Source organism: Lasiodiplodia theobromae (genome assembly GCF_012971845.1).
Source record: "Lasiodiplodia theobromae strain AM2As chromosome Unknown scaffold_11, whole genome shotgun sequence".
Classification (NCBI taxonomy): domain Eukaryota; kingdom Fungi; phylum Ascomycota; class Dothideomycetes; order Botryosphaeriales; family Botryosphaeriaceae; genus Lasiodiplodia; species Lasiodiplodia theobromae.
The window spans coordinates 121,395-149,352 of record NW_023336311.1 but is presented as its reverse complement, the minus strand read 5'-3'; the positions used below and the strand labels follow the sequence as shown (position 1 = coordinate 149,352).

Genomic DNA, 27,958 nt, shown 5'->3' with positions numbered 1-27,958 from the left:
TCCACACGCCGTGCATATCTCATACGTATGGGCAAACGAGATATAGCATCTCTACACAATTCTTGAAAAGTTTAATCTGTGCGACCTATCAAAGCTCATAGTCGGGTGAGGCGAATTTTTGGGAGTTTCGCCCCCATGCCAACGAGTGGCTTGTGGCCTCCGGACATTACGGGCTCTTTCACCGCTCGTATTTTCCCAGCACGCCACCGCCTCTGCCACTAAGATCTCTGGATCTCCGCCCCCACGCCCCACATGCCCCACTTTATTCCATAGCTAAACAATGCTCATCCATCGCTTTTATCTTAAATCAATGCCGAAATCCTTCCGTTGCAGAGCCATTGTTCACCATGGATTCCCCAGCACATGGGCCGGTATTGCTGAGGGAACAGCAAGCTCCGCTTCTAGGGCCTCCAGAAATTTCAGGCACCTCCAATGGAAACAAGGATTCTGCGCCTGCCGCGAAATCGGACTCCCATGATGGAACCAAGACGAACTACATTTCGACAGATCGTAAGTCGATCAAGAGGCGAATTCGAGATCTCGTGGCTGACTTCGCCTTGTTCTCTTCAGGATCTGATTCCAATATTCCCACGCCGGATGCCGATGACCACTCATCAACGGCCAAATGGCATCCTTACACTTTCGGAAGGTATTTCCTTAGTGTCATTACCGCCTACACTACGTTGCTGTGCTTAGCTATTGTGTTGCTGTACTGGTATTCCACATCACATGACGGACTGGGCAGGGATGATGGATCCTCCGCAGTTTACTTCGGATGGCGATTCTCTCCCTCGATATTCGCGGTTATCTACGTCCAGCTCACGGCCATGCTTCTCGAAGACGTCAAAAGGACCGAACCGTTTGCTCGCCTCGCCCGATCAGGACTCAAAGGTGCTGCGGCGTCATCAACCATATTGCAAGCTCCTGGCGCATGGTGGAACGCTTTGGCCGATGGGTTCTCAACAAAGAAGAATGGTGGTCGGCGAAGCTGGCTGCTCGTCTCTTCTGCACTCATCAACATCGTTGCATTCCTGATCATATCGCCATTGATGCCGTCTCTTTTGGAATCAAAGAATGTCGCCGTTTCGAAGCAGATCGAATTCACACGTCTTACTCCCAAGTCCGATGGCCCACTATCCTTGAACGCTGGCAGAGATACGTACCTAAGGATCACTGGCCATGTTCTCCAGAATATCTCAGCCTCTGCATGGATAGCAGATAACTATACCATGTTTCCTTTTTGGCCGGCAGATATTTCCGACGCTCCGCTGGGATCCTTGCTGTCCACGACCCCGCAGACCTGGAAGGCTGAGACACCGGTATTCAAAGCCGAGCTTGACTGTTCGCCCCTCTCTCTATCTGGTGTAGCAGAAATCCGCGAAAACTACACAGAAACTTCTTCCCAGGAAAACCGCACTCTTACGCACACAACGATGGTGACCACGGACTCCATCATTTTGACTTCTGACGACGGCTGTACCTGTGGCATTGCATCAGGATCGGACGTCGAAAATGATGGAGAAACAGTATCATTGTCGGAAGGATCCTTCTGGATCGATCTGTCCAGGGTCACCAATTCAACTTGGGATGAAGGTTTCGACGCAAGATTGTTTAGCGATTCATCCACCTGGAATGTTTCGAAAGAGTGCGGCGACAGGGAGTTGCTTGTATCTCACGCGGCCCTCAATGAGAGTCAACTCTCTGGTTACATTTGCAGCACCAAGTATTATGTGGCAAACGTTACCGTCACGGCGTCCTTGTCAAGTGGATCGTCTGAGATTACTTTTGACGAGGACGAGTATCGCGCCAAACGGGTTCCCGTTCCGGAAACGTTTTTCAACACCACCAAATTGCAAGATCAGCTTCGCACGGACTGGTCACAATACTTATTGGGCGAGCCTGATATCTTCAGTCTTACGTTGCCGACCGCTTCCGATTTTTCGGGGTTGACATTGGTACTTGCAGCTGAATACGGCTTCAATCTTACAGCTATGATTGATGATGTCGATAATGATGTTGTCTTTCAGGCTGCTCAGATAAAGCAGAGATTATTCGGAGAAATGATGCAGTATGCTCTTTTGGAAGAGGACGCATCGAGTAGTGAGCAAATTTCGGGGGAATTGACTGTTGTCGAAAGACGAGTCGTCGTTCACTCCGGGATTGCCATCGCACTGATAATACTGTTCTTCCTTTCGGTCTGCCTGTTTCTCGTGGTCTGGAGATTTTCACGTCCGAAACATAGACCCCTGAACTTGATCATTGACCCCCAGACGACCGTGGGGATCGTTTCCTTGATTGCGTCCCAGCCGAACACGAGACAAGGACTGATTCATTTAGACCAGTCATCTCAAAGCCAGATGTCCGAGATACTTTGCGGCAAAAAATACTATACAACTCCAAATACACTCCACGAGACAAACTCAGCGGACGAGACACCCTCAAAGAATGAGGAGAGTCCCGGTAAGTTTTAGGGCCTCTCGTTCTTCCTTTTCTTCCAGGAAGCTACTTCACCTTTTCGTTCAATCTAACAATATTGTGAAGAAATTCGTGAAAGCGATACGCCCTCCAATTCGACCTGGAGACCGTTCGTCCTCCGTATGCGAGCAACACTGGCACTTCTACTCATCCTCATTGCTGTACTCGTGGCCGTACTTATACTTTACAACTTTTCCGAGCGCTCTCTGCTATACGCCAAGATCTTCACATACCACACCAACATTTCAGTCTTCAGCACCGAGGCTCCAAGTATAGCACCATTCTCCATCATTCCAACATTTATTGCTGTAGTAGTTGCAGCATGGTGGGCTGCCATGGACTCAGTATTCCGTAAGCTGCAGCCGTACCTACTAATGGCTAAAGGCCCAGTATCCCTCTCGCGGGGACCTGGCTTGTCATACGAGTCTTCGTCGTGGCTATATGCAGCTACCAAATCAGCCTTCAATGGTCATTGGCTCCTGTTTTTGCTCACGTTCGGGACGTGTCTCTGCTCTGTTTGTGAGTTATATTTTATTTTCGTGGGTTCGAATAAGCTAACATGTTGTAGTTACGGTCTCCATGTCTGCATTGTTTTACACGGGTCCAGGGTTCGTCTCTCAGCAGACGACGATAGAAAGGGAGCTTGAGCTGCGTTCAGTTCCGTCGCTGTTTCAAGCAGACTTCACCTCGCCTCTGATGTTCGACATGGGATCCCGGATGCAAATCCTGAAAAATATGTACAGGGATTTCGCTACGAACTGGATGTACAGTGCTACAATTCAGCTGACGCTCAATGGGTCTGAGCCAGCTTGGAGCTCGGATGGTTGGAGCTTCCTTCCCATCGATCTGTCCAAGATTTCGAACTCAAGCATTCATCACGAAGGCAACCAAACTGCTGCCGAGATGAGTAGCGTTTCAACAACAACTTCTGCGCTCCGAGGTCGTCTTGAATGCAGTCCCTACGAAAACTTGGACAATTTGTCCACATGGCTCAAAACCTATAATCTCAGCAACTCGTCAGCCTGGAATGCCAGTACATTTCCCGTCGACTGGACGATTGGCTACGAGCTTGGCGTTGACGGCAATGCCACTACTCCTGACGACCCCGTTTACAACATGTTCAACGATACCTATCTGCTCTGGGATGCCTCTCGGGTGTCGTGTTGCACAAACGGGACGAACGATGCAGAACGAGCCTCCGCGTTTGGGTACTGGACGCCATACTACACGGACGACATATCACTTGACCTTAAACTCAATCCCAATTCATACCCCATGAATTTTACGACAAAGTGGATCTACGGACACGCTGCTTCCGGGTTTCGCGAAAATGGTAGCGAGACCGAACGTTTCATCTTCCGGGACGTGCCTTCAGCGCAGGCTCTCCACTGCGCACCAATCATCGAGACGGCTTCGGCCAATGTTGTCGTTAACGAGCAAACTGGAGAAGTGCAGTCATATTCCATCTTGGATGAGCCGACAAGCTCTGATGATGCCTGGAGAGATGTATATCTCATGCATCAGGCGGCCTCTGGAGGTGCACATGACATTCTCAGCGTCACTGTCAGGTAAGATGTTACACACGACCTGGTTTAAGATGTAATCACTGATAACTGTTCAGCTACGGCGTTCTATTCCTGGATGCGCTTCTCGGGGCGTCTATCCACAACAACATGTTCAGGCTCAACGGCAACAGAGCGGACAACGTCGACGAAGCCCTGAGCGACGTAACCTTCAACTTCCGGGATACAGAACAAGGCCTAGACCTCGACTTGATGACATACTCCATGTATTCGATGGCAGAAAAGGACCCCGAAGCCCTCCTCAACGCAACCATCATGGCGGATCTCGCCAACAAGACCTTTTCCACATTTTTCCAACATTTTGTCAGTACCAACCGCTCGGAAACAGGAAGCTGGACATACCAGCGGATAAACGACACTCTCCCAGACAACCTAGGCCAAATATTGGACGATGATGGTAGCGTCAGCGCCAACCAAACTGTATCCTATCCAGTCTCCCAGTCGAATCACACTGCCGACGTCCTGGTATCAACGCCGGTCGAGATGCTTCGAATGGGCAGGGTGGCCGTGTGGCTGAGTGTGGTCGTTCTTATCTGGCTGATTGTGACCGTGGTGTTTATTACCGTGGTTCATCGGAACCAACTTAAAAGGCTCAACAGGAACGTCGAGTGCGCCGCAGATGTCCTCGTGCTGGTTGCTGGAAGCGAGAAATTGTTACAGTTGGTGCGGGAGAATGGCATTGAGGCCGTGGCAAAGGGCGATGATCGATTTGTGGCTAAGCTCGGGTGGTTTGAGGGTGGTGACGGAGAAGTCAGGTGGGGCGTAGAAGTCTTTGAGAGAGACCAAGAGAAAGATTAGACATATGAAGGTCACAGCTGGATAGTTTTGAGTAGTTGATGCACTAATGAGAGCGCAAATAATGAGGAGGATGCACGCCATATTACGCACTGGACCAACTTTACACATGAGACATGCGCCAATTAATTACATTTTCTAGTCATTACAAATAGCTTCCCACTTTTGTACCGTCATTTTCATAACCGTAAGATACGAGCTGATTAGTACAAGGTAATAGTAAACCATCGTCATCCTCCTGCCATCCAGCATTACGCAGCAAACTTCACCGCTGCCGTAGGAGTGGACACGGATTCGACAGGCGTAGTGGGGGCAGTAGAGCAGTCCGCAGTCGCTGACACAGTCGTTGTCCGCGTGACGTATGAGTAGACGGTGGTGCTGTGGTCGGGAATGGGGCCCCAGCTGACCTCGAAAGTCTCGGCCTCGTCCGCGCAGCAATCGTTGGAGACCTCGTTGAAGGAACAGCAGTACTTCCCATTCGAGCAGGGAATGACGTTCCAGGGGCCCTTTGCATAGGATCCTTCCGGATAAACTACAAGACCAAGGTCAGTCGTTGGCTAAGGGGAAAGGGCGACGGACTACGTACGCCTGTTTGCACAATAATCAGCTCCAGGGCAGGCAGATCCGCGTCCATTGAGATAGGTGCATCCGCCGTACTCAAGGGTTGCCAGAGAGTTGTTGGAGGGCATGAGGCAGAGGCCGTTGTCTAGACAAGTGGCATCCTGCGGGCAGCACGACAGGTGTGGACTGTAGTGGTCCAGGACATCGCACACTTTCAAGTTGGAGTCCGGGCTTGGAATGTGCCCGGACTGGTAGTTGTAGAGAGGCGGGTAACAGTTGCTTGCGCCAGCGATGACCGAGAAGCTCAGAAGGCCGAGCGCCTTGAGATTGAGATGGAACATGATGATTGAAAAGTCTTCGGAGCTTGTTTGCTTGTGTGGTTCGTTTCGCGAGAGCGGATTAATTCTGAGCGACCACCAGTGCCCAGGTCGCTCTCTTTAATAGCCAGACGTACCCGTTCAGCGATGGCTGGACTCGTGTCCCATCTCACCACATACTCACCGCAATATTGACAGCTTTATTGAAGTTGCTTGGCGGAATGGAGTGAGCTCCTCGGATTTTGCACCGCTTTAGGAAGGAGAGAGGTCCCAAAATAGCATGGTGATCTACGGCGCATCCCCCATCGATGCAGAACGTGTTTCATTGGTCAATTGAACTCGTATTGTCCACATGCTGCCTAAAATCCTTCCGCCCTCGCCGCAGTGGTTCCATCAACAAAGTTCTTCCAGAAAGAATTTGTCGAGCTGCAGTATTGGAACCACTGCCCACTAATAGCTTTTATTCATCATCCTTGTTCATATATCAAATTTTCGCCTTGAAAGTCATCTAACCACATTTCGTTAATCGCGGTCTTGCAAGTGGCTGTCGTTGTGTTCTACAGTTGACGGGGACGGCAGCACTCATCGCTAAAACTTCTCAGCTACTGTCAAGAACATGAGGCATGATCAATCGGATGCCCACAGAACAATCCGGACCCAACTTCACGCCTTTCGGCATTATCTATCCCGATACCGCTAGGCAGATTTTGCAGTTTGTATGACAGATTTTCGCTGGCAGCTATTGAAACAGCGGCGTCGCACTAGTCCCTTTGAGTGCGCTTCAAGCATGGACGATGAATCTACTGATGTTGAACGATGTGAAGAGATTGTATTGTAGACAAGTGAAGAGCCATTAAAGAAGGCTACGTGTGTGTCATGTACTGTGCAATTGATTATGATCACCGACAAATAGAGGAAATTTAAGTAGCAGATAGTAACGTCAGTGCCCGCCAAGAAAGCCCACTGAACCCGTCCGCATAGGCTGCGATGGCCATTAGAGAAATCATTCAGAAAGTGTATTGATCAGAAAATAGAAGCCTCCAGCACGGTGATGTATAATCCGTTAAGCTGTTGAGGATTGGCTTTGATACCGTAGAAAAACGATTTATCGACGTGCTGACCGTAAAACATAACAGTGCTAGTTGAAGACGAGGAAAACTAATCACTTGAACAATCTCCCAAGTGCGCATGCAAACCCGCTGTCTGTGGGAAGAAGAAGTGAACTCTAAGTGACCGCAACTATGCCGTCGTCGCTTGTTCAGGACGAAGCGGGAATTGCACATCATTTTAAGCGAGCAAGTGATTCTTGAGTTTGCTTTGTCATCACATGTACCAATAGAGCTCTATAGACTTTTTCTTAAGAGCAAAGTTCACTTGCTGTTTCTTGATGCGTTCCCCTCGGCTTCGTATCTTTTATAGGAAGCGATTCTCGCGGAGAAGTAAGTTTACCAGCGAGACTTCAATTTGTTTAGCACCCCTTAGCCCGGTCTTGTTAATCTTGCGTAAGGACACCGATGTGTACACAAATTCGAGTATTAATAACCATTGTGCATTGAGGATATCTATAGCTTTAAGTCACGACAGGCTGAGTAATTCTTAAAAATAGAAGCTGTCGCGGACTTGCTTTGCGGAGAACATCTAGTATCACGGCGGTGTTTCAAGGAGACCGAGAAAGTCTTCTAGCACTTGAAATTTTTTTTTAGCGAATCACGCATTGAACAAGCACGGACGTTCTTTACATTGACGGTTTTGCGAAAAAAAGAGTGGGAATGTGGCGTCCAGTGCTCGAGCTGAACTTCTTGGCACGTCTACGTGGCTTGCTTCAGCCTTGCGCCTTTCGTGACATCCATAACCGATTTACCGCATACAGATTCAGATGCAGTAAGGCTGCTATCAATAGGTCCGTTCAGCCAATTAATGAGATTGCCCACACCCACACCCACAGGAAATCTGGTCTCGTCGAACCCTTGCAGCGCCATCAGTTATAGGTAGTCAAGGCGCACATGTAACATCTCCGGCGGCTGGGTCGTCCTGATTGAAACATTTCAAGTGACACCAAGGGCGCTAGCGGTATACTCAAGTTGGAAAATGAGCATCTATATAACTTGGGGCTCATCCCGCCGAGTAGCACCAGGAACAATACCACCGACCGAATCACCATCACTACTGCCTCCTTGAAACAAGACAGTATCGAGGACACAGTGCTCTGTCCAAAGCCAACTTGTCCAATTGCTTTTGTGTCTATATTAGTGCCACTCGTACTGTAGCCCTGGTGGCTGCTTATTCGCCGCCGCCTCAACCGCCGACCTGGAAACCCTTTGAGATGTGTCGTCCGAGCGAACAAATACGACCAACAATGCTCTGCAGCAAGTGTCAGAAGTTTTGCGAAGATGCCGCTAAGGAGATCCGCATTCCCGACAAAGGCAATGCTAAAGAGCCTCTGGATGCCAGCCATGTGCGTTGGGGACAGTTTTCCACAGTGCTTCACCATAACCTCCATGAGCTGAAGACTGCGTCAGATCAAAGATGTCCCATCTGTCGAATCATTTATTCAAAGTCATTGAGATTGGAGATGGCCCAATTGCTAGAGGCTTGTACCATTGTCTTAGAGATCAAACCCGAAATTGGACCTGACCAGGCTCACCCCCTGCTTTCGACCACCTTCCGGGAGAACGGCAGGGATCTGATTAAGCTTCAGATAGCCGGCTACTTTAAAGCTGTTGTAGATGGTAAGAGACCATATCACCCTGAGGCTAGTGGTTCTAATGACCAATTTTAGATGATCTCGCACACACTCTATCAAAATGTGCGGAACTGGACAATAGAAGTACCGGTTCTGACGCCTCGTTCAGACTGGCAAAATTCTGGCTTAATCGTTGCTTGAAAACACATGATTCTTGTTCGAGACCCAGGCTTTCGCAACCATTCATGCCATCGAGGGTGCTTGATGTCAGTGCTGGGATGGTTCGGCTTATCGAGACCAAGAACGAGTCGATCGCGGAGGCTGATAAAAAATTTATCGCCCTGAGCCACTGTTGGGGAAGCTTTCAAATCATCACAACCAGCAAAAGCTCTTTTGAAAGTCGCCTCAAAGGGATCCGGACCGATCAATTGTCACAAACCTTCCTCGACGCTATTACAGTAACAAGGAACCTCTCGTATCGGTACCTTTGGATCGACTCCCTTTGCATCATCCAAGATGATGACGCCGACTGGAATAAGGAGGCTGCCCAAATGTGCGATGTATATCAAGCTGCTGAGCTCACGATTTTGGCTGCTCATGCTTCTGGGGGAAATATCGGGTGCTTCAGGAAGCGAGACGGGATCCTGCAACTCCCGTTCATCCTCAAATTTCCCATGAAGAAAGGAGAGAATCCGGCCATATCAGCAGTACAGGCAATATTTGCACCATACAGCATATTAGACGATGCTGGCGATCCATACCCTCCGCTTTATGGCCGTGCCTGGGTTCTACAAGAGCAACTACTCTCGCCGCGTAAGCTAATCTTTGAAGGCGGGCAGCTCAAGTGGGAGTGTTTGTGCACGTATGTGTCTGAACGCTCACCATCCGGTCGCAGTCGGCTCACGCCTCACGAGATCGTCAAGAACAGTATAGCCAATGGTGAGGATTTCTTTCACAAAGGCGACTATGACAATTCGGAACCACACCTTTTGTGGTACAAAGTCATCACCGACTACACGACCCGCGGGATTACCAAACCTTCAGACAGGCTAGCAGCCATATCCGGAATCGCAAATTCTCTCAGGAGGAAGACGACCAACCAGTATCTTGCCGGCCTGTGGCGAGATCAACTGCTGCATGGGCTCTTGTGGAGCATACCACACATTATAGGCGAGTACGGTTCTGGCCATCTTTCGTTCGACATGGACCGCAACGAAAGTATCCGACACACGAATTATATAGCGCCAACCTGGTCCTGGGCTTCGGTAACAGCTCCCGTCCTTTTCAATTACAACCGCCTCCAGGACCTCTGCAAGATCCAGGTGGTTAATGGCACAGGCTCAGCGGCATGTCAGACCGAACGGCTTGAAATATTTGGCCACATCCGTGTTGCTTTTGTTAACTCCGTCTATCCATACGCTATTCGAGAAGCTGCTGGAAAGTACGCTAACATGCAATGCACGAATGACTCGGGCAAAGAGGGACAGATTATGCACTGTGGCCGCTCCTTTTTTACATACAGTTATTTCCTGTGTTCGCAAAAACTGCCAAGGAAGGACGGCGACTGGCAGCTCATTTGCGGCTATTGGAGGCCAGATGAGGTGCTGGATCCGAACACAGAGATCACCTTTATCGCCATCGGGCAATTCCACTGGCATAGCAGCACGAAAGAGGGCAGATCATACGAAAGTAGACATCCTCTAGAGGTTTTAACGCTCGGCCTGGTACCGACTGGACGTGCTGCTAATGAATACCGCCGAGTGGGGTATGGAGTCTGGAGAGGCTTTGCTTGGTACGGATACTCTTGCGATTTTGGAGACGCGGGGCGGTGCACCATAAAATCTTGCAGCTGGCAGCTATTCTGGATGGTAATGGAGAAGGTATGGGGGAAGCCACCCGTTGGAGGACTGAAAGTGCAGCATGCTGGTGGTCACAAAACCCCCTCACAGCAGATGGGTTCCCCAAGAAGGAGCTCTATCACGACTCGATCAAAGTCAGAACCGAACGTTTGGTGATTGTGTAGTACTAAGAAGGCCGTTCTCTAAACACCTGAATGTTAAACATGAGATTGAGAAGCTCATCATCACTCGCTCCCGTTTAGTTTACAAACACGTGTGAACGTCTGATAGGCGAGTCTATCGTATCCTCGCTGGAGAACTGAGCCAACGCTAGGCTACACTTGCTTTATCCAGCGGTATGGAATCCGACGTAGGTCCTGGACCTGTCTGTACTGAGCACCGAAATCGCTCGGCCACCTCTTGTCCCGGCTGGGGCAGGTTCGCGGTACTGCAGGGCTTCCTTGACCAGAATCAGCTGTAGCTGTACCATTGCTATCCCCCAGCTCTCCATATCATAGCCATTTGCTTCCGTGTCCCATAGTGAGACGTCAAATCAATTTCATGATATCAATTCGATCTATCTACATGATATTGAGGCATCGAGACGCTGCACATCATTTATCCGACGTCGAACCTCTGATTGGACGGTCAGGGCCATTATGTCCCCCACGCCTTGTTATCTTGAAGTCATCAGGCTGCAACTGCGGGGATATTTCCGAGCTGCCAGGCTCGTAGGATCAGTCAGGCTGAAGTGTCGGGTGACGTCGGGGAGCAGCCAGCCCCCGCGTCCAGCCCTCCTTGCATTATCACGCCACATAGCCTTGATTCTACTGAGATAAACTATTCACATCCACAAGGTCGTTTCATAGAATAGTTGGGCTTTCGGCTTGCCCCCACTCCAGTATACTTTGATTTCGACCTTCTTTCGCAAGGCTGAGCTTGTATCATCAGGTAACTGCACGCGACTACAAAGCATGAATCCCTTTTACTCGCTCGGGAATAGAACGGCTGCAGATAAAAGGAACCTGCCCCGCTCGGTACACTTCATATGACTCAAAAATAAAGAGGGGTCGCTGCAAGGCTGCATGTTATGCGGTACTGATTGGTTGCCTCATCCGCAAGGCTGAAGGCCTTCGGCAAATCCGAACCGCGCCAGAAAAATCATATAAATAAAGAGTCATCTAGAATTCCGAAGCTTTCTATTCTCTTCTTCACTCAAGCTCTCAACTGTCAAACCTTCACATAACCAACATTGGAACCTTTGAAATTTTCAACTCCAATCAGTCAAACAATATGGCGTCTACGTGGCACAGCTGTGCCAAATGCAACGTCAGATTTCAGCTCAACACTGCGTAAGTTTCTCTAGCTGATAGAAAGGGTGTTTAAAGCTTATGGTATACAATTAGATCCTGCAACGAGTGCAGCTCCACCTCATTTAAATGCACCAACTGCAACAACAATGGCACCTATGTCACATGTAACAATGGCCACCCAACCCATTGAGCCAGGACTCTTCCATCGAGTCAACCGAAGGTGTGGTTTGATGCATCTAAAGAGTAGATGTTCTGGGAGATAGGCCTTAGTCATTTGCCGACAATACGAAATTAAAATTTACCACATTTCTTTCATTTTAAATGTAGTCGTGAGGCGTGCAATCATTGTCTGGTGCTGGGCCCCCGGTCCCTTTGCCGATTCAAGACTCAGTATTTCTCGAATAACCATAAAAGAAATTTTGTTTTTCTAAATACGTTCTGTCGGACATATGCGCCAGTATGCTGCTCGATGAAAACTGTCAAGTCTCTCGAATATTAGCTGCTATGCACATAAAAAAAAATAGTTTTACTGAAGATGATGCGGTCGTGCTCGCTGCCATCGTATTAGAAGAAGCCAATATTAAGAGTAAATACCACTCTGCACAGGGTTCAGTCGGATATAAACAGTCCACCGTCTCATGGATTTAATTTCTGACTGTTCACCGCTGCAGAATATGCATCTCATCGCTTATCTAAAGTGGAGAGAATAAAACGAAAACGTAGTACTAGGTGATAAAGCCGGCTGATGCCACCCTTGCATGTGGCTGTCATCACACTTTGCGCTAATGGCGAAAGTGGAATTCACGGCCGCATTATCCGACTCAGCGCTCCACCTTGACCAACCATCTCAACAAGTCTGGTGGTGCTGGAGTGCTCACGTGACTACTTCCAGCTCGTTCCAAACTTTTTCTGATCCGTGCGTGATGACTTTTTGCCAAGTCTAGGCAACAGAGCTGAAACTAAGCGTGGTGTCCTCAACCCCTTGTCACCTTCCTACAGCAATACACGACCCATTGCGAGCACTACTTTGGCCCTTCATGCCGATCGAGCCGCTCCTTCTCGCGGGGCAAGGTCAGAAGCCTTTGACCGACGTGGCACCATCAACTCCTTCGGCCGGGTCTCGAACATCCCTCCTTCTCCGGGCGCTGCTGCACGATTGTCAGCTGTCGCAGCTGGAGAAGAACGCATCCATCGGCCACTATGATGAATTCGAAGTTGTCGGAAGCGAGCTCGGTGTTGATCCACCGACTGTGTTCTGCGGAGCTTGCAGGGATTTGTTGAAGATCACTTTAGAGCTGGGTTCCGATTCACCTTTCGATTTACTACAGAGAGAATTTGGATCATATGATTACTCTCTAATTCCACATCATAAGGACCTTTTCGAGTTTCTTGATTGCTGCAACAGTCCTCGTGGAAGTTGTCATTTATGCCAAATTCTGCTGTTCTCCTGTCAGCGGAAAATATCAATATCAATCCGTTGGGCAACTAGCCAAAGCCAACAGCTAGAGACCAGGCTTTCTCCTTTAGCTCTCACAACAACTTGCGAAATGCCCAAATTGGAAGCCAGAGCACAGTTATCAAGTCAGTTCAAGTCTGATTGAACCAAGTCATATGCCGTACTGAGTGCATTATTAGATAAAATCGAAAATTGGTCGCTCTCTGAACTTGGAGACAGTACTGAGTCGACGGAGACCTTCAACCAGATCAAGCATTGGATTCACGACTGCACAAAAAATCATGCCGAATGTCAAATGGAACGGGGGTTTCCCTCTGAACTACCCACGCGATTGGTAGAGATAGAGGCGGCAAGTGGATCCTTCCACTTCCGCTTGACGACGACGTTCCCCGAAGGCTGCCAATACACTGCTCTGAGCTACCGATGGGGCTCTGATACATCATATTCTCTAAGGGCTGACACCGAAGCTCACATGAGAAACTTTGTCTCTACCACGGAGCTTCCCAAAACACTTCGAGATGCATGCATCATTACCAGTCGCCTAGGGCTGAGTTATATCTGGATTGATAGATTGTGCATCTTCCAGGATTCCAACAGCGATTGGGCCTATGAGTCATCAAGAATGGCTCAAGTGTACAGAAATGCCTTCTGTACAATCTCTGCGGCGTGTGCATCCAACGAGCAGAGCGGGTGCTTTCGCCGCCGAAGGACCTCTAGTATCCTACCACTTGATCTTCAATCTTGCCCCTTCACTGAGGGGAAGGTCAGAATCACGGGGAATTCCATTTTGGATGAGGAAGGGTATGAGATGATGGATCATTTGACCGATCGTGGCTGGATATTCCAAGAAAGATGTCTCTCACGCCGGACACTGTACTTTGGGCGAAACCAAGTCTATTGGGAATGCAGATTGGGTGTATTCGGGGAGGCTTGCCCGTCAGACGGAACCCTCTTCGAGTTCTGGAAAAAGCCTCTTGCGGCTTACCCAGAAGGGGACTGGAACGCTCGTGCCGAGGCATGGGCCAACATTGTGGACGTATACTCCAGCAAAAGACTCACATACCAAAGCGACAGACTGCCAGCCTTGTCCGGAATGGCGTACGAAATGCAGCACCCTTTGAAAGATCAATATCTTGCTGGACTTTGGAGACAAACATTACTACGCGACCTTTGCTGGGTACCTGACACACCGATCGGCACTCCAACAGCATACCAAGCCCCTTCTTGGTCTTGGGCAAGCCATTCCTCACACGTTCAGTTTAGAGACGGAGCGCGTAAAATGGGCGAAATAAGAGGAGATCTAGCAACTGTGAAACAGGCTCATGTAGAGACAGCCAGTAAAAACCCATTTGGACAAGTGCGTAATGGTTGGATTACGCTGTCAGGCCATCTTCAACTAGTACAGCTCGAAACGCTGCCAAGCCATCTTCAACTGGTTCAGCCCGAAAGAAAGTTTGGCGTCACGCTAACGGCGACGGTTGATGGAGCGCCGCTTTCACCCTTGTTCACCTTTCATCCCGACAACGCTGATTCGCGGCCCCAGAGCTGGAATCATACGCAAGCATACTGTTTGCCCCTTTTCCATGACTGTTTGCCCTCTTTCGAATACTACGATTTCTACATGCAGGTGTACTGTTTACTCCTGGTTCCACATAGTGGAACCTCTTCACTCAGCACCAGTATTCACTTGGGTCAGGCAAGTGTATACGAGAGGATTGCATTGGGAACAATGTCTTTCTCGAAAGAAAAGGAAAAGGACGTTCTCGACTGGATCTTGGAAGCCCCTTTGCAAGAAGTAACCATTGTCTAAGAACTTCATGTACGCGTTGTATCCCTAAATAATTTGCAAGTACGCGTAATATAGCTCTGAGTATTTTCGTAGGTACAATGCTGCAATTGGATGTTGGTCCGAACAAGCATCGTGCCGAGAACTCACGGTTAGGATGACCGCCTAGGTTGCCGTGAGGAGATCATTGCTGAATCGGATTCGCAAAATTGGTTTTGTCAAGGTTTTCGAGTTTTCAGAGAGAGAGCATGCTCGACTGGGTCTCAGAGACTGCCTTACAAGAAGTTGTCATCGTCTAAAAATGCTTATAAAGAGTTGTGCAGTGTGGTTATTTTTACAGGGGTAATACTTTCACGTAATTTCTATGTAAGGACGTTGAAGTTTTGGCGATAAATTTTAGAGAGGTGCTGTTTGGGTTCGAAGGGTGCTTTTTGGTCCGCGCGGCGCGAAAGAGGTGCGCTGTTTGGTAATTACCCCTTTTAACTTTCTACGGTGAACGGTTTCTGCGGGAAAGCAAGTATGCCAGCGAGATTTTGAATGATTAAGTGCTTTTGAGGCAGTCATGCTTCCTCTGTGTACAGAATAGCCGTTCATAGAATTAGGCCGAAAGCTTTTCATCGACTACTTCCGTTTAGCTAGACATATCGTGATTATCCGATGTAATCAGGATTCTACCAACAATGCGCTGGGACAATAGCCCACAACTGCTCATCAAGCTTAGGTCGGTCAGCTGATCGCTGCAGCATGTGTGCTGCATAATCTCTGTAGAGTAGCCGGCAGGGCTGGGACCGCATTAAGCTACTACGTCATATATCTGGCTGCCAAGAGCCCCACCACTACATCTCCCCTACCTTCTAGAGCTGTAACGGGCCCCGTTTGACCGTCTAAATTTAGCCATAGTCGCGTCCCACTCTTTTGACATCCCTTGCAGAAACGATGACCGTGCTCCACATGGTATCGGCTGTTGCAGCAATAAGCATCGTCGTGTATTAAATAAACACGCGTTGGGAGCTGCCTCTCTTGTGATATTATACAGCGATGCTCAGAGCATACTTCTGCAGCTTGTGGTTGATCATATTCATTCACGCTAGGTGAAACAAACAGGTGAACCAGGCTAATGTTGTGGACTGGACTCGTGTTACTAGCTTACCGTAATTCTGTACTCTGTGACCTCTCTGAAGTCAATCTGGACAGTAGATATGTAGAGTAAAAAGTACACATGACGTATGCGAAGCATCATGGAAAGAGCCATGCTGATCATTGCTCCGCCCCGCCTAGTTTCTTATTTGCATAAGCTTCGCATCCTTCTTTTTTGACGTTTATTTTAGTTTGTCAGGCTATGTCCGTCTCATATGTTCGAGTACTTTAACCTCTCTACCCTCATCCTAGCAGACTTTTGCTTGTACCCATTTATTAGCTATTCGTTCATTAGGCACACCTAGAATTAGCATGGTACTCACACACCGCCGCTCATCCGCAGGGCACCATGACCAGGCGGTCGAAAATGTCGTTCTTCCAGCAAATCTACTCCAACCGACGCCTACGAGAAGAAATCAGCAGGAAGTGAGATGGTCATCGATCGCAGGTGCATCATCGGGCCAGGACAACCTCCATGCTGTCCGCAATGTCCGCGCCGCGCGATGGTCTAGCATGGCCACTGGCACACTAAGCCAGATTCCACCACGCTTCCGAGAAATGAGAACGACGCACCCGGTCCCTCCTTCGGCTAGCAGGTTGAGCACAGTCGAGCCGACGATCCAGGAACACTCCAGGCTTCGAACGGTGAGCACCGTTGAGCCGACAATCCAAGAACACTCCAAGCTCCGAACGATAAGCAACGTATCGCCCGACGAACAAATTGGTGTTACGCACGCACTTCAGAGTGACCGCAGAACGCCCACCACCGTTTTTAGCAGCCTGAATAACTTTTCGTTTGGGGATAAGTCTTCGGAGACGGACAACCCTCGACGGGAATCACGCATGTCCGGCCCGGAGCCAAGCGCGGCGCCACGAGTATCACGCGCGTCCGTCCATGGGGTGCACGGCCCGAAAGATGCAGTCGAGCCCAGGAGGTCCGTCATCCCTTCTTCCATTCAGCAACGAATACACAGCGTACAGGACTCGATTCGCCGGACAAGCGTATATCATCTATACGAAAAAGCCAAGAATCGTGGGAGGAAGATTCAGAGAGCCCGAGGCGTGCAACTTCTGTTCGAATACAGCATGTACTTCCTAGCGCTCGTCATCGTATATTTCGTCTTCGTCGGGCTTCCTCTTTGGAAAGGCGCCGTGTACTGGCTGTATTGGGTCGTCAACCACAAGTTCGTGGTCAAAGGGACATGGTCCATCGTCATCGGAATAATGACAATGTGAGTAGCCAGCAGCCCGAACGAAAAAAAAAAACCCCCCTTCGCTACTAACATCCACACAAGACTCACCTTCCTCCCCCTCTGCATCCTCTTCGAAAAGGAGCCCCCTCCCCGCCCCGACCCCGACCCCGCAACCATCCCCGGCGTCAGCGACACGGCCCTGCTCATCCCGTGCTACAAATCCGCCAGCCTCATCGGCGCCACGCTCACCGCCGCGCTCAAGACCTTCCCAGCGTCCCACATCTTCGTCATCGCCAACGGCAACGCGCCCGAGCCGCTCGACGACACCGAAGAAGTGTGCCGCCCCTACGGCGTCAACCACGTGTGGAGCCCCGTCGGCTCGAAGATCGTCGCGCAGTTCGTCGGCGCCTACGCCGCCAAGGAGTTCAAGCACGCCCTGCTCATCGACGACGACTGCGCGCTGCCGCCGAATTTCCCCGTCGTCGCTGACAGGCTGACCGGGAAAGTGCAGTGCGTGGGGTATACGATCAAGTCGGTCGGGCCGGACTCGTCCAAGGGGACGTGGTGCCAGCAGTAAGTCGTCACCGCCGTCACCGTCACCGTCACCGTCTCCCCCTCCCCAGCGCTGACCATACGGTTTTGTAGAGCACAGGACATCGAATACAAGCTGTCCGGCCTGCAACGCGCTATCGCCGGCAAGATGGGTTCGGCAACCTTCCCGCACGGCGCCATCTCGCTGTGGAACCGCGAGTTCCTGATCCGGACGTTTCATCACCACCCGGGCTTCTCGGTGTCCGAGGATTGGTTCTTCGGCGGCAGCTGCCGGTCGCTGGGGGGCCGCGTGGTGATGTGCACGTCCGTGTTCGTGGAGACGGAGACGCCGGCGGCGCTGTTTTGGCAGGGCGGGGCGGAGGCCAGGGGTGGGTTCGGGGAGATGACGGTGATAAAGCAGCGGTTCGTGCGGTGGAACTTTTTCTTCGTGGCGGGGATATGGTATAATACGAAATACATGCTGTGCAGCTGGAAGTTGGGCTGGTGGGAGATTGGGGCGAAGATCTTTGTGTTTCAGGAGGTATGTAAGACGAAGTGCTGTGTGTCTCCGTATCTATTCGGTACTGAAATGGGTGTGTTAGGTTTTGGAATCTCTAATCTACCTGTTCACGCCATTCATGATGCCCATCTCGTTTATTGTCCGGCCTGAGTTCTGCGGATACCTCCTTGCTGGGACCATTGCCATGTACTTCAGCAACGTCCTCATCTTCAACGAACTGCATCTTCGCCTGCGAAAGGAACGTGTTTCGTGGCTCGTCCTTACATTCTACTACGTAAGTCTTCGCCTTTTCCTTCCGCCATGGCCGTGTGTACTGAAGCACTCAGATGCCATTCAAATGTTTACTTGCATTAGTCAACGTTGCGTCATGCTATTGGGCCATGTTCAAGTATGCCCGCTACTTTGCACGTCGGCACTTGAAAGTCGTCGAAGATGAGGATGCGGTCGAGATTGTCCTGAGACTTGAAGAGACGCAGCCACGCTCAAATAGCAAAGACGGCTCAGTGGATCATGGAAGTGCTCGAAGGATGACAGTCACAGCCATTCCGGTAACCCGGGGTTCTGTGCGGAACCCAGATCTGGTCGTGACAAGTGATTTGGACGAGGATCGGGACGTTATTGCACAGATTCCAATGTCAAACGCAAGACAAAGGACGAGCATGGCCATAAGCAACGTCTGATCCTTGTCCATGCGGAACGGAGTCAGAGTTACTACTTTCTCTTCAAATGTTTCATATTGCAGATTGATGAAGCCATGGACAGACTTGGCGTAGAAATAGACCTCAGATACTAGCCTTCACCGTACAATTGCCCTCCAACTCTGCATTAAGCGCCCTAGACTCGCCAGCCGTAGTGAACAGAAGCTTCACCAAATGCCCGCCCTGTCCTTCCGCCCGTCCGCAAAGCAGCCGAACAAGCTCGCCCAACGGCTTATCCGTACTGTGTCGCGAGACGTCATCCAGCAGGCTAATGCCATCGATCACAATATAAAGCAGCGGCTGATGCTCCACCACCTCCCCCAGCAACTCACGCAGCACCTCCATCGCCTCACCCCAAGTCGCCAGGGACCCATCCAACGCCTTAAACGCGGCATCGCCCAGCCTCTCCTCATCAAACTCCTTCCCATCTGGCAAGACCTCCACGAGCTGCCGTATAAGCGCATAAGCTAGCCGCGCCAGCTCGACCGTTTCCCTGGTGCGCCATTCCGGCACGGGCGCGCGGGAAAGCTGGCAGAAGTACGACAGCGTCGGGACTTTGCTGTCGCGGACTGAGGAGGCGAACCTGGTGGCCAGCAGCGCGGAGTGCGTTTCCTCGCATTGTTCCATCGGGCCGCAGACGTGAAGGACCTCGGACGTGGAGGATAGCGTGAACGCTTGGATGCGGGCGGCGACGCTGGGGTTGGTGAGGAACAGCGCGTCCGGGGTTTCGAAATGTGGGGATATGTTGTGGCGGTCGTAGAAGCTTTCCAGGCGTGCAGAGGCGAGTTGGATTTTGTCTTTGCTTGTGTGGTGTGGGAGAGCTGGAGGAGCGCAGATGGCGGCAGTTCCGATGGGGCCGACGTCAAGTCCGGCGGTTGTTTCTGCTCCTGTGACCGCCGTCAGATTAAGCAGTCAGTGTGACGGATGCAGGGAGCTTGTCTTACCCGTGCTTTGGGTTGATAGGCGCACTATTGGAGTCAGATCCTGCGCTTTTTGCTCAAGATACCGCAAAGCCGTTTCTCCAGCAATTTGGCGAGAGACGTTGGCGAGCAATCGGTCAGCAATACCCTGCTGGATATTGCCCATATTCCTCTCCATCGTGTCCCTGAACTCGTTCTGAACAACAATTCTCAGTCTCTCGAAATAGCCCTCCTGCCGCATTTCGTCCGCATTCCGGTCGCGGTCGTGAAGATCTGCCAAGAATCTGGTAAGTTCGTTCTCACGAATTAGTGTCGAGGCCTGTATCCCCTCAAGTCTCCTGGTCATGGCCTTTCTGTGAATCAATTCCGAGAGTTTCCTGATGTCGTCAATCTGCACCTTATACGCCTCGTAGATGCTCTCGTTGAGGCTCGTCAGCATCCTCTTGTGCCACTTATCCGTGTACCATTTCATGACGTTGATCAGGAATCGGAAGATCTGACAGTAGATCCGCACTACGAGCTGCTGGATGGCGACTTCATCTCTGTAAGCCCAGACCTCTTCATGCACAGTGGTGACCGAATCGTTTATCTCGGCCACAGCGCGACAGAAGCACTCTGATATCCGTTCGTGATTGGACGATGCCTGCGCCAGATCAGTTTACTCCAATGCTGGATTAATCTCGTATGCCACACCTTTATGACCACAGTGAGAGCCCCACAAAATATTGATGCGTAGTCGTTGCTGGATGGCAATATTTTCAAGGCGTTCGAATGATTGTCTATGGTGGACCCGACTTTTCGCAGATATTCACGTGCTTTGGCGAATTTGTTGGATCGCGATCGGGCCTCCCACTTGGATTTTACAGTCTCTAAAATGTGGGAGAAGTCCTTCAACGATGGCGCGTGTGAGCTGGTTACGATGAGATCTTTTGGAACAAAAGTCTCGAACTGTTTGACCAGGGCAACAAGCTCTCTAAGCTTCTGGTCGAGATCGCGGAGCTCTTCCTCATCGCTACACAGGATCAGTCAACAGAATCATTTCCAATTTACTGTTAATTTAGCGGTATGAGCCTCTAAATGAGCTCCAAAGGGTGGCACTAACTTTGCACAACGTCCCCAGCGTCGGTCATTGTTTCGATCATCCCTTCGTTGTTGCTCCTCTACAAGCGCGTATTCAAGCTCATGCTCTTTCCTGGGACTAGAGTCGGCAGCGAGATCATCTTTAAGCTTCAAAGCGAAACCTCTGGTAACCGTGGCTGGGTTAAAAGTATTCATTCTGGTAGGGAAAGGCTCTAAGAGTTCACGACAAATGCGCCATGAGGGGCTTCAAGGAAATGTCTAGGAAAAGGGCGACGGGGGATTCGTGTCCCGGCTCCCTGGCCAGTTGTGCGGCTGAAGGAAGCGGGGTACGGAGCACGTTGCCTCATTCGCTGTTGCATGCGTCACGTTAGGCTGCAAACTGCAGCCTTGCGACTTGAATGTGCGACCGTACTGCAAGCCACACAGCTTTTATTGGTACCAAATGCCAAGACAATACACTGCACGTAAGCAGAGGGAGCAAATTGCAGACTAGTTCGGTTTTGCATACGAGTCTATGTAAAGGAGTTCGGTCGCTTGTTTCGCAGGCTTACGGTAGGCTTCCGCCCTGCACTCACCATGGCCTCAGCAGGGTCGCCGACCGAAACAACAACAGTGGAGCACCCAATTATCAGAGCTGGAACACCAGCCGTGGAAGGTCCAAAGCAAACAAAAGTGAATGAAACGGTGGTTTCGGATGCGACAGCTTCCGAAAAGCTCAAGTATGACCAGGTAGGCTCTTCGTCGGCAATGACTCGTATTCTTCCGACGTGCAATAGATGGGGCTAACCTATCACTGAAGGACCAGGCCAATGAATCTTCCGACGCTATTGTCTACAAGGAAGAGTATCTCCAGTCCAACGACGGCCATGTTGTCCACGTAGAGGATGTAGATCCGAAGACAGGGGGACGAAATGGTCTCAGAAAAGAATCCAGGGTTCTAGAAGTCGTTGATGTTTATTTCACACCTTCAGCCGAAAAGCCCAAGGACGGCCTACTGCCTGTTTCCGTCAAAGGTCAATCCTACATCAGAGTTGTATCACCCACAGTCATATCTGCCCTTCGACACGTTGTCAATTACTACCCCTCACAGGACCTCAGTGGAGAAACGGTCACGATATATGAACCTTACAGCGTCGTAGTCCATCACGAGGAGGAGCTGAAGGAGTACCGCGATTGGTTCGCACCTGACAATCCCGCCACTGCTACAGCGTCGGATTCTTGTTCAAACCGACTCACGTACAACCACGTCGGGGTCCTACTCGACTATGTCAACAGCAAGATTGGTGCTGCCGTGAGAGCAGAACGAGAGCGGAACGCCCGAGGATACACATCGCCCGACATGGAATGGCTAGCCTTCAAGCCCGGGACGGACGTGTACTACGATCACGACGCCGACGGGAAATGGAGTCCATACGTCATCAAGAAATTCAGGCCAAGGATGCAAAATGGTCATGTAATTGACTACTCTGTTCACCTCTGGAACTTGGACATTGACTCAGACCGGCCAGAGCTCCTGGGGCTAAACACAATCTCCACTTCATTGTCGTACACAGGACCGGATGTCGAGCTTTTCGGCCGCACCATTTTCCCTTGCAGCGCCTTTCCAGATGGCAAAACGATTCTAGGAAGAGAACGAGACGAGCTGAGAAAGTTCTTTGAAGACAGAGGCCGCATGTTTGTGCAACTTCTAAAGAGAGGATGTTACCAGTTTGAAGGAACCTCCATCACTCAGCCCATCAAGACGGTAAGATGATGCTCTACCATTGCGGTTCAGCATAGACTTACCATGTCAGTACAACGGCCTTGTCATGGTAGATGCGCAACAGTGGATCTCGGACAGGCATGCATATCGATGGGCAAGACAAATAGATCTGGATGAAGAACCCGGGCCACCGGCGGCTCGGTCACCACTGTGCGATTGTGCCAGATGCCTTGCTGTCGTCGGCAACGAGCCTAGCAAGCTTATATTCGAAAGTTACGACAGGATAGTCCACCAGAAAAGAAAGACCCTCACAGACCACCAGTATTTTCTCTGCAGTAGATACATCGAGGCCTTTCTCTTCAAGACGAGGGAATGGGGTATAGTCTCCACTACATTCTCACCAAACCATGCTGACGCACGGCTATAGTCGCTCTCGATGTATCCGGATTCAAGGCTCCCGTCTTTGACAAGAAAATGATCAATGATTTGGTCCTAGCTCAGGATACGAAGGATATGATCGTCGACCTTACGAAGCTTTTTGTTGAGGAAAAGGGCACGCATGGCGAGCAGGCCGACGCCACCACATCAGGGAGCCTGCTTGACATGTCTGCTTGGTCAGCAGATTTTGTCAAAGGAAAGGGAGAGGGACTCATATTCCTCCTGCATGGAAAGCCTGGCGTGGGCAAGACGTACACTGCAGGTGAGCTTTTACGACATGGAAAGCCTAGGTACACAGACTTATCGTCATAGAATGCGTTGCAGCACTCACCGAGAGGCCTTTGCTGTCATTGACCTGCGCAGATATCGGGACACATCCAGAAATGGTAGAAGCCAGCTTGAGGAGATGGTTCAGCATTGCTCAGAACTGGGGCGCCATCATGCTCATCGACGAAGCCGATGTATTCATGGAGCAGAGGAAAGTGCAGGACCTGGTCCGCAACAACTTGGTTGCAGGCTTCCTGCGCGCCCTGGAGTACTATCAAGGCATTTTGTTTCTGACGACCAACAGAGTGGGTACGTTTGACGAGGCCTTCATCTCACGTATTCACATTACGATACACTATGCGAACTTTACAGACGAGAGTCGGGCTGAGGTGTGGGAATCCTTTTTCCGCAAACTACAGAGCGAGAGGGAGGGCAAGGTGAAGATCCTAGAGGAAACACGGGACTATGTGACGGAGAGGGAAGTGCGAGAGCTTGAGTGGAATGGTCGCGAGATACGAAACGGTCAGGAACCCATTCCACTTTGGTGACCCAACGCTGACATTTATTTCCAGCTTTCCAAATTGCGGTTGCTCTGGCTCAAGTTGAGAATGATTGCGATGCTAGGGGACGCATCCAAATCAAGCGAAAGCACATCAGATCCACAGTCAACATGTCCAGGAACTTCAAGTCCTACCTCAAGGAGTTGTATCAGAAAGACGAGACGCAAAGGGCTGCGGCTTGGGGCCACAGGTACGATGCTTTCGGGCAATCATCTGCAAATGAAGGCAACTTCATGTAGTGCACAAATGAGATGCGGTGATCAGGGAGAGATAGACATGGGATTCGTATTTTGTCCTCTACCTACAAATTCTCTTCATCCGTTCAGGAAGAGCCAGGCAGCCAGTCATCTCGCTACGCGGCTCTCATCCACCAAGATTAGCAGGAACGTTTCTTACTTCTCCTATAATACCAAGAATATCGCGAGGTCGTAGTGCTTGCAGGAAGGGCACTAATTATTCCTGTGAGACATGCCGAGCACTGCCGGTAGGTAGCACAGCCAGAACGGACTACCCGGTCCGGCTAGCCGATTTGGGGAACCGCTAAGAATCTCACAACGGTCCAGGCGCTCAGAGGCACAAATGGTCAACGGTTAAGTCTTTATAGCTATATTTTACGTACGGGCCTGGGCCGTAGCGCAACGTCAAATAATGCTGCATGGGGCCAAGCTTCAGCGCCCCCCCGTTCCTCGGATCGCGGCATTGAGACTACTACTAGTTCGGCGGCTCTAGAATTTCTTTGGTCCACACGGAGACCCCTCCGACGGGCTCACTAAGCCCTTGAATAGCTAAGATCGCAACGGTGCCTCCTCTCGTTCCAGACCGTTCCCGCTAGAGTTCCGAGACCGCGGTCGGTACCCAGCGATCCGGCTCCATCGGCCCGGCTTTCTGTAGTCTTAGAGCCGCAAGCGCAACAACCCTCCAGCAACAAACCTTGCGAGAAGAAAAAAAAAAGCGACCAAGGGGAGACTCGGTGACAGTCGCTCCAACGTAGGACAGGTATTTTCTCTCAAGTAACAACGACTACGTTTCTGAGCGAGGGCTCCATGCCTCCTATCATGAACATGCGTTCCGGACATGGTTATCAACTGACCACGCCTGAATGATCGCCAATCGCATTAGTTCTAGTCTTCCTTTTGCCCTCGAGGAGGCCCACACTGATGGCGTGGTGTGCTGGGTTGGGTCAATTCCGAACACATTCCCGGGCGTGGAGGTCGATACTGCCGAAAGCCACAGCAGGCCCCTCTCCACATCCGACATCCGAAAGAGGGCAAAAGATCGGATTTGCGGAGTCGGAGACTTTTTTTTCCATGACCTAAGCCCGCGGAGATTGGACCCGAGCCAATAGAACGCCCGCTTTGCGAATGAGGCTGCAGTGGAGCGGTTCACGTGTTGCAAGGAGGGACCCGGAGCTAAAATAGCATGCTCCTCCACCTCCGCTCGGAAGGCATGCCCGTAGTAGCTCGTTCTGGAAAGCTTTTGCGGGGGCGTCCGACGCTTTTAGCGGATCTGCTGGCGGCGGCGGCGGTGGTGGTGGTGATGGTGGTGGCTGGTGGGGGGCTCATCGGGGCCTAGAGCCCGACTCGGATGTGGTGGACACGGACCTCGGTCGCTTGCGGGTCTTGGAGTGGCGAACTGGTGGGGTTTCGAGAAAGGCTTAGTGGTGTTTTTTGGGCTTCGAGAGCTTGTCAGGCTCGCAAGCGCCACCGAAAGCGCCACTGATCAAGCGCCCCCCTGAGTCTCTTTCCTGCCTAACGAAGAGGGGGGATGTGGCACAGTTCGCGTCGAACGAGAGAGAGAGAGAGAGAAGAAATGGACGGCGGGGGGGAAGGAATTATAATGATAATGGTAACAGCAACGGCGGGCTCGACTTACGTCCACAGGCGTTGCACAGCGTCTTGGGCCCGCCGGGCCCCCGTCTCCACTCTGGCGCTGAAGTGGCGCCGCACCACTGGCAGCAACGCTCGCCGATGGGCCTGCCGTCGTCGTCGGTGGTTTTCCTCTTCCCTCTGCGCTTCACGGGTGCGTCGGCGTGCTCCCTGGGTACGAAGAAGATGCCCAGGTCGCCCTTGACCTCACGGGCCACCGCCGCGCCGACTGCGGGGTAAGGGCTGCTGCCTGTGGTGGTCGCGGGAGAGGGGGGAATAGGAGAAGCAGAAGCAGCAGCAGCAGCTTCGGCGAGGGCCTCTTCCCGTAGCTCGCGGATCTGGCGCAGCAGCATCAGCTGCTCCGTCTTGAGGTCGAGGAAGGAGTCAAACGCGGCAGTGTGCTTGAGGAGCAGCGGTCGGGCAGTCAGAACCAGGTAGCCGCCGGCGTGCTGCAGCGAGCCGTGGAGCTCGAACGCAGCGTAGCCCGAGGTGTTGGAAATGCGGACGTGGAAGCGGAAGGCGATGCTGCTGCTGCTGCTGCTGCGGGCGGTAGCAGCGTCGTGCATCTCGGAGATGAAGACGGGGAAGTCGTCCGGGTGGATCAGAGCGGCCAGCGGCTGGCCATGTAGGTCGGCTGGGGCGGCGCCGATGAGGGCGGTGCTGCTGGGGGACGCGCGTAGTATGGCTGTGGTGGTGGGGTCGAGGTGCAAGAGCAGATCGCGCACACCCGTGAGCAGGGCCGCGGAGGTGTCCTGCATTGAGGGCCGTGGTGGGGCATTGCTGGGCGGTTCAAGCGGCATAAATAGGTGGGCGATGTAGATCGCAGCGTGCCCCTCTGGCGCTAAAGAAAAGTGTGAGCCGCCGCAACATCATTCCTTCGTGGCAAATGGCCTTTTCCGGGGCTTTGCCGCCGTTTGACGCGGGCCGAGTGGGCTAAGTAGCGTTAACCGTATGCCATAGCATCCTTCGGTCTCTGCCCCGCCCGTAGCCTTTAGTGGTGGCATGCTCACCGTCGTTGTTTGGTTGGCTGAATAATGTTTCATGGAGAATACCCCTTTACAATTGTGACATGGGTAAAGCAAATGAGGAAGTGAGGATATCATTAAAAATGTTCTTCTCATTCCTCTTTCCACTGGATGTGTGAAACTTGCGAACTACCTTGAAGCCCAGGAGTATCACGAAACTAGTCGCTCTGGCTGTCAGGCGATCTATTCAGCGAGGGCCAATCCTTGTGGCACAATATCAGACTGTTTTGAGTATCATCGCGTGGGATGTCCACGACTCATCTAGGCCGGGAGACATATGTAGCTCTGTCTGACCGGATAATAAGCTGCGGAGATGCCCGAGCGAGATATCGCCTTGCCGTCCCCTCCTTTGAATCGGGCCTAGCTGGATTTCAACATTGGATTTATCCACGTTTATGGATATTTTCGGCAGCGGATAAGTTCGATGGCTTTCCTTAATCTTTCAATTTGTTTTACCGGCCCTGCTTACTTTTTCTGCTCACCTTTCCTTTCCCCTTTCGTAATTACCTTTGGCCTTCACTTTACATTGCATGAAACCAATTTCTTCTGCTTCCCCAACCGTTGTTACGCTTGCCTAGTGACATTTCGTAGGGTGTAACACTGAATATTAGCTGAGCTGAGGGAAAGGTTGGCAGGGATCGTTTATGAGTATTCTTATTGGATACTCACAGCGTCGGTGCTGAGCCGGATTGACGAGCTTCTCAGGCATCCCAGACGGTGATGATTCATTCTTACCTACGGCCCGCTTGTATGTGACAGTGCAGTTCTATTCCTTAGCCTCTAAGCTTCTACATTTTGTAAAGATTAAACAAACAGCTATTTCTAAAGTGCGGCATCGGCGACAGATTATTTGAACAGAGCCTTGAGAAGATGGATCGCGATACCATCGAAATGTCCCGATCGGGCTACCCACTTGCGGAGCCGAGAATCGAGATCCGGGCGCTTAGAAGGCCAATGATTGTTAGCGTTTCAGCCCAAGAAGGTCTAAATGCGGGAGTTCCGAGGGGTTTCAGCACTAGCGCGGCTATTAAGAGTGTGGCTTCCACGTCGGCGCCAGGCTGGTGGGTAGGAAGAGAGGAGGGGGTGGAAAGAAGAAAAAGGCCGCTCGGCCCAAGTTTCGGTCGGAGCGGCCTCCGATATGCTCGCTTGTCCGCAGGCCAGGCCAGGCTTTCAACCTTAAAGTGCGGCCTTGCCGCATTAGGGAAGGATGAGATG

At 51.2% G+C, this 27,958-nt stretch overlaps 6 protein-coding genes across 6 annotated transcripts; 3 read left to right on the top strand and 3 right to left on the bottom strand.

Annotated features, from left to right (window-relative positions):
- Positions 1 to 347: 347 nt before the first annotated feature.
- LTHEOB_4171 (uncharacterized protein) lies at positions 348 to 4,856 on the top strand (the record flags this gene model as incomplete). Its single annotated transcript, XM_035513176.1, has 6 exons — positions 348 to 510; positions 571 to 2,100; positions 2,338 to 2,460; positions 2,542 to 2,826; positions 3,044 to 4,043; positions 4,097 to 4,856. The coding sequence occupies 6 exons, from the start codon at positions 348 to 350 to the stop codon at positions 4,854 to 4,856; spliced, it is 3,861 nt and encodes a 1,286-aa protein (XP_035374875.1).
- Positions 4,857 to 5,104: 248 nt separating this feature from the next.
- On the bottom strand, positions 5,105 to 5,755 carry LTHEOB_4170 (uncharacterized protein; the record flags this gene model as incomplete). Its single annotated transcript, XM_035513175.1, has 2 exons — positions 5,105 to 5,385; positions 5,440 to 5,755. 2 exons carry the CDS (start codon positions 5,753 to 5,755, stop codon positions 5,105 to 5,107), a joined length of 597 nt encoding a protein of 198 aa, XP_035374874.1.
- An 11,275-nt stretch (positions 5,756 to 17,030) lies between these two features.
- LTHEOB_4169 (Glycoside hydrolase protein) lies at positions 17,031 to 18,868 on the top strand (the record flags this gene model as incomplete). The annotated part of the gene is made up of 5 exons (XM_035513173.1): positions 17,031 to 17,176; positions 17,240 to 17,710; positions 17,783 to 18,209; positions 18,271 to 18,462; positions 18,515 to 18,868. The coding sequence occupies 5 exons, from the start codon at positions 17,031 to 17,033 to the stop codon at positions 18,866 to 18,868; spliced, it is 1,590 nt and encodes a 529-aa protein (XP_035374873.1).
- Positions 18,869 to 18,970: 102 nt separating this feature from the next.
- Positions 18,971 to 21,081, bottom strand: LTHEOB_4168 (Phytanoyl-dioxygenase family protein; the record flags this gene model as incomplete). The annotated part of the gene is made up of 4 exons (XM_035513172.1): positions 18,971 to 19,773; positions 19,831 to 20,449; positions 20,500 to 20,818; positions 20,909 to 21,081. 4 exons carry the CDS (start codon positions 21,079 to 21,081, stop codon positions 18,971 to 18,973), a joined length of 1,914 nt encoding a protein of 637 aa, XP_035374872.1.
- Positions 21,082 to 21,462: 381 nt separating this feature from the next.
- LTHEOB_4167 (ATPAse) lies at positions 21,463 to 24,092 on the top strand (the record flags this gene model as incomplete). The annotated part of the gene is made up of 7 exons (XM_035513171.1): positions 21,463 to 21,615; positions 21,686 to 22,630; positions 22,680 to 22,697; positions 22,756 to 22,798; positions 23,016 to 23,288; positions 23,390 to 23,797; positions 23,866 to 24,092. The coding sequence occupies 7 exons, from the start codon at positions 21,463 to 21,465 to the stop codon at positions 24,090 to 24,092; spliced, it is 2,067 nt and encodes a 688-aa protein (XP_035374871.1).
- A 1,258-nt stretch (positions 24,093 to 25,350) lies between these two features.
- On the bottom strand, positions 25,351 to 26,476 carry LTHEOB_4166 (Gata transcription factor; the record flags this gene model as incomplete). The annotated part of the gene is made up of 2 exons (XM_035513170.1): positions 25,351 to 25,421; positions 25,726 to 26,476. 2 exons carry the CDS (start codon positions 26,474 to 26,476, stop codon positions 25,351 to 25,353), a joined length of 822 nt encoding a protein of 273 aa, XP_035374870.1.
- Positions 26,477 to 27,958: the final 1,482 nt, after the last annotated feature.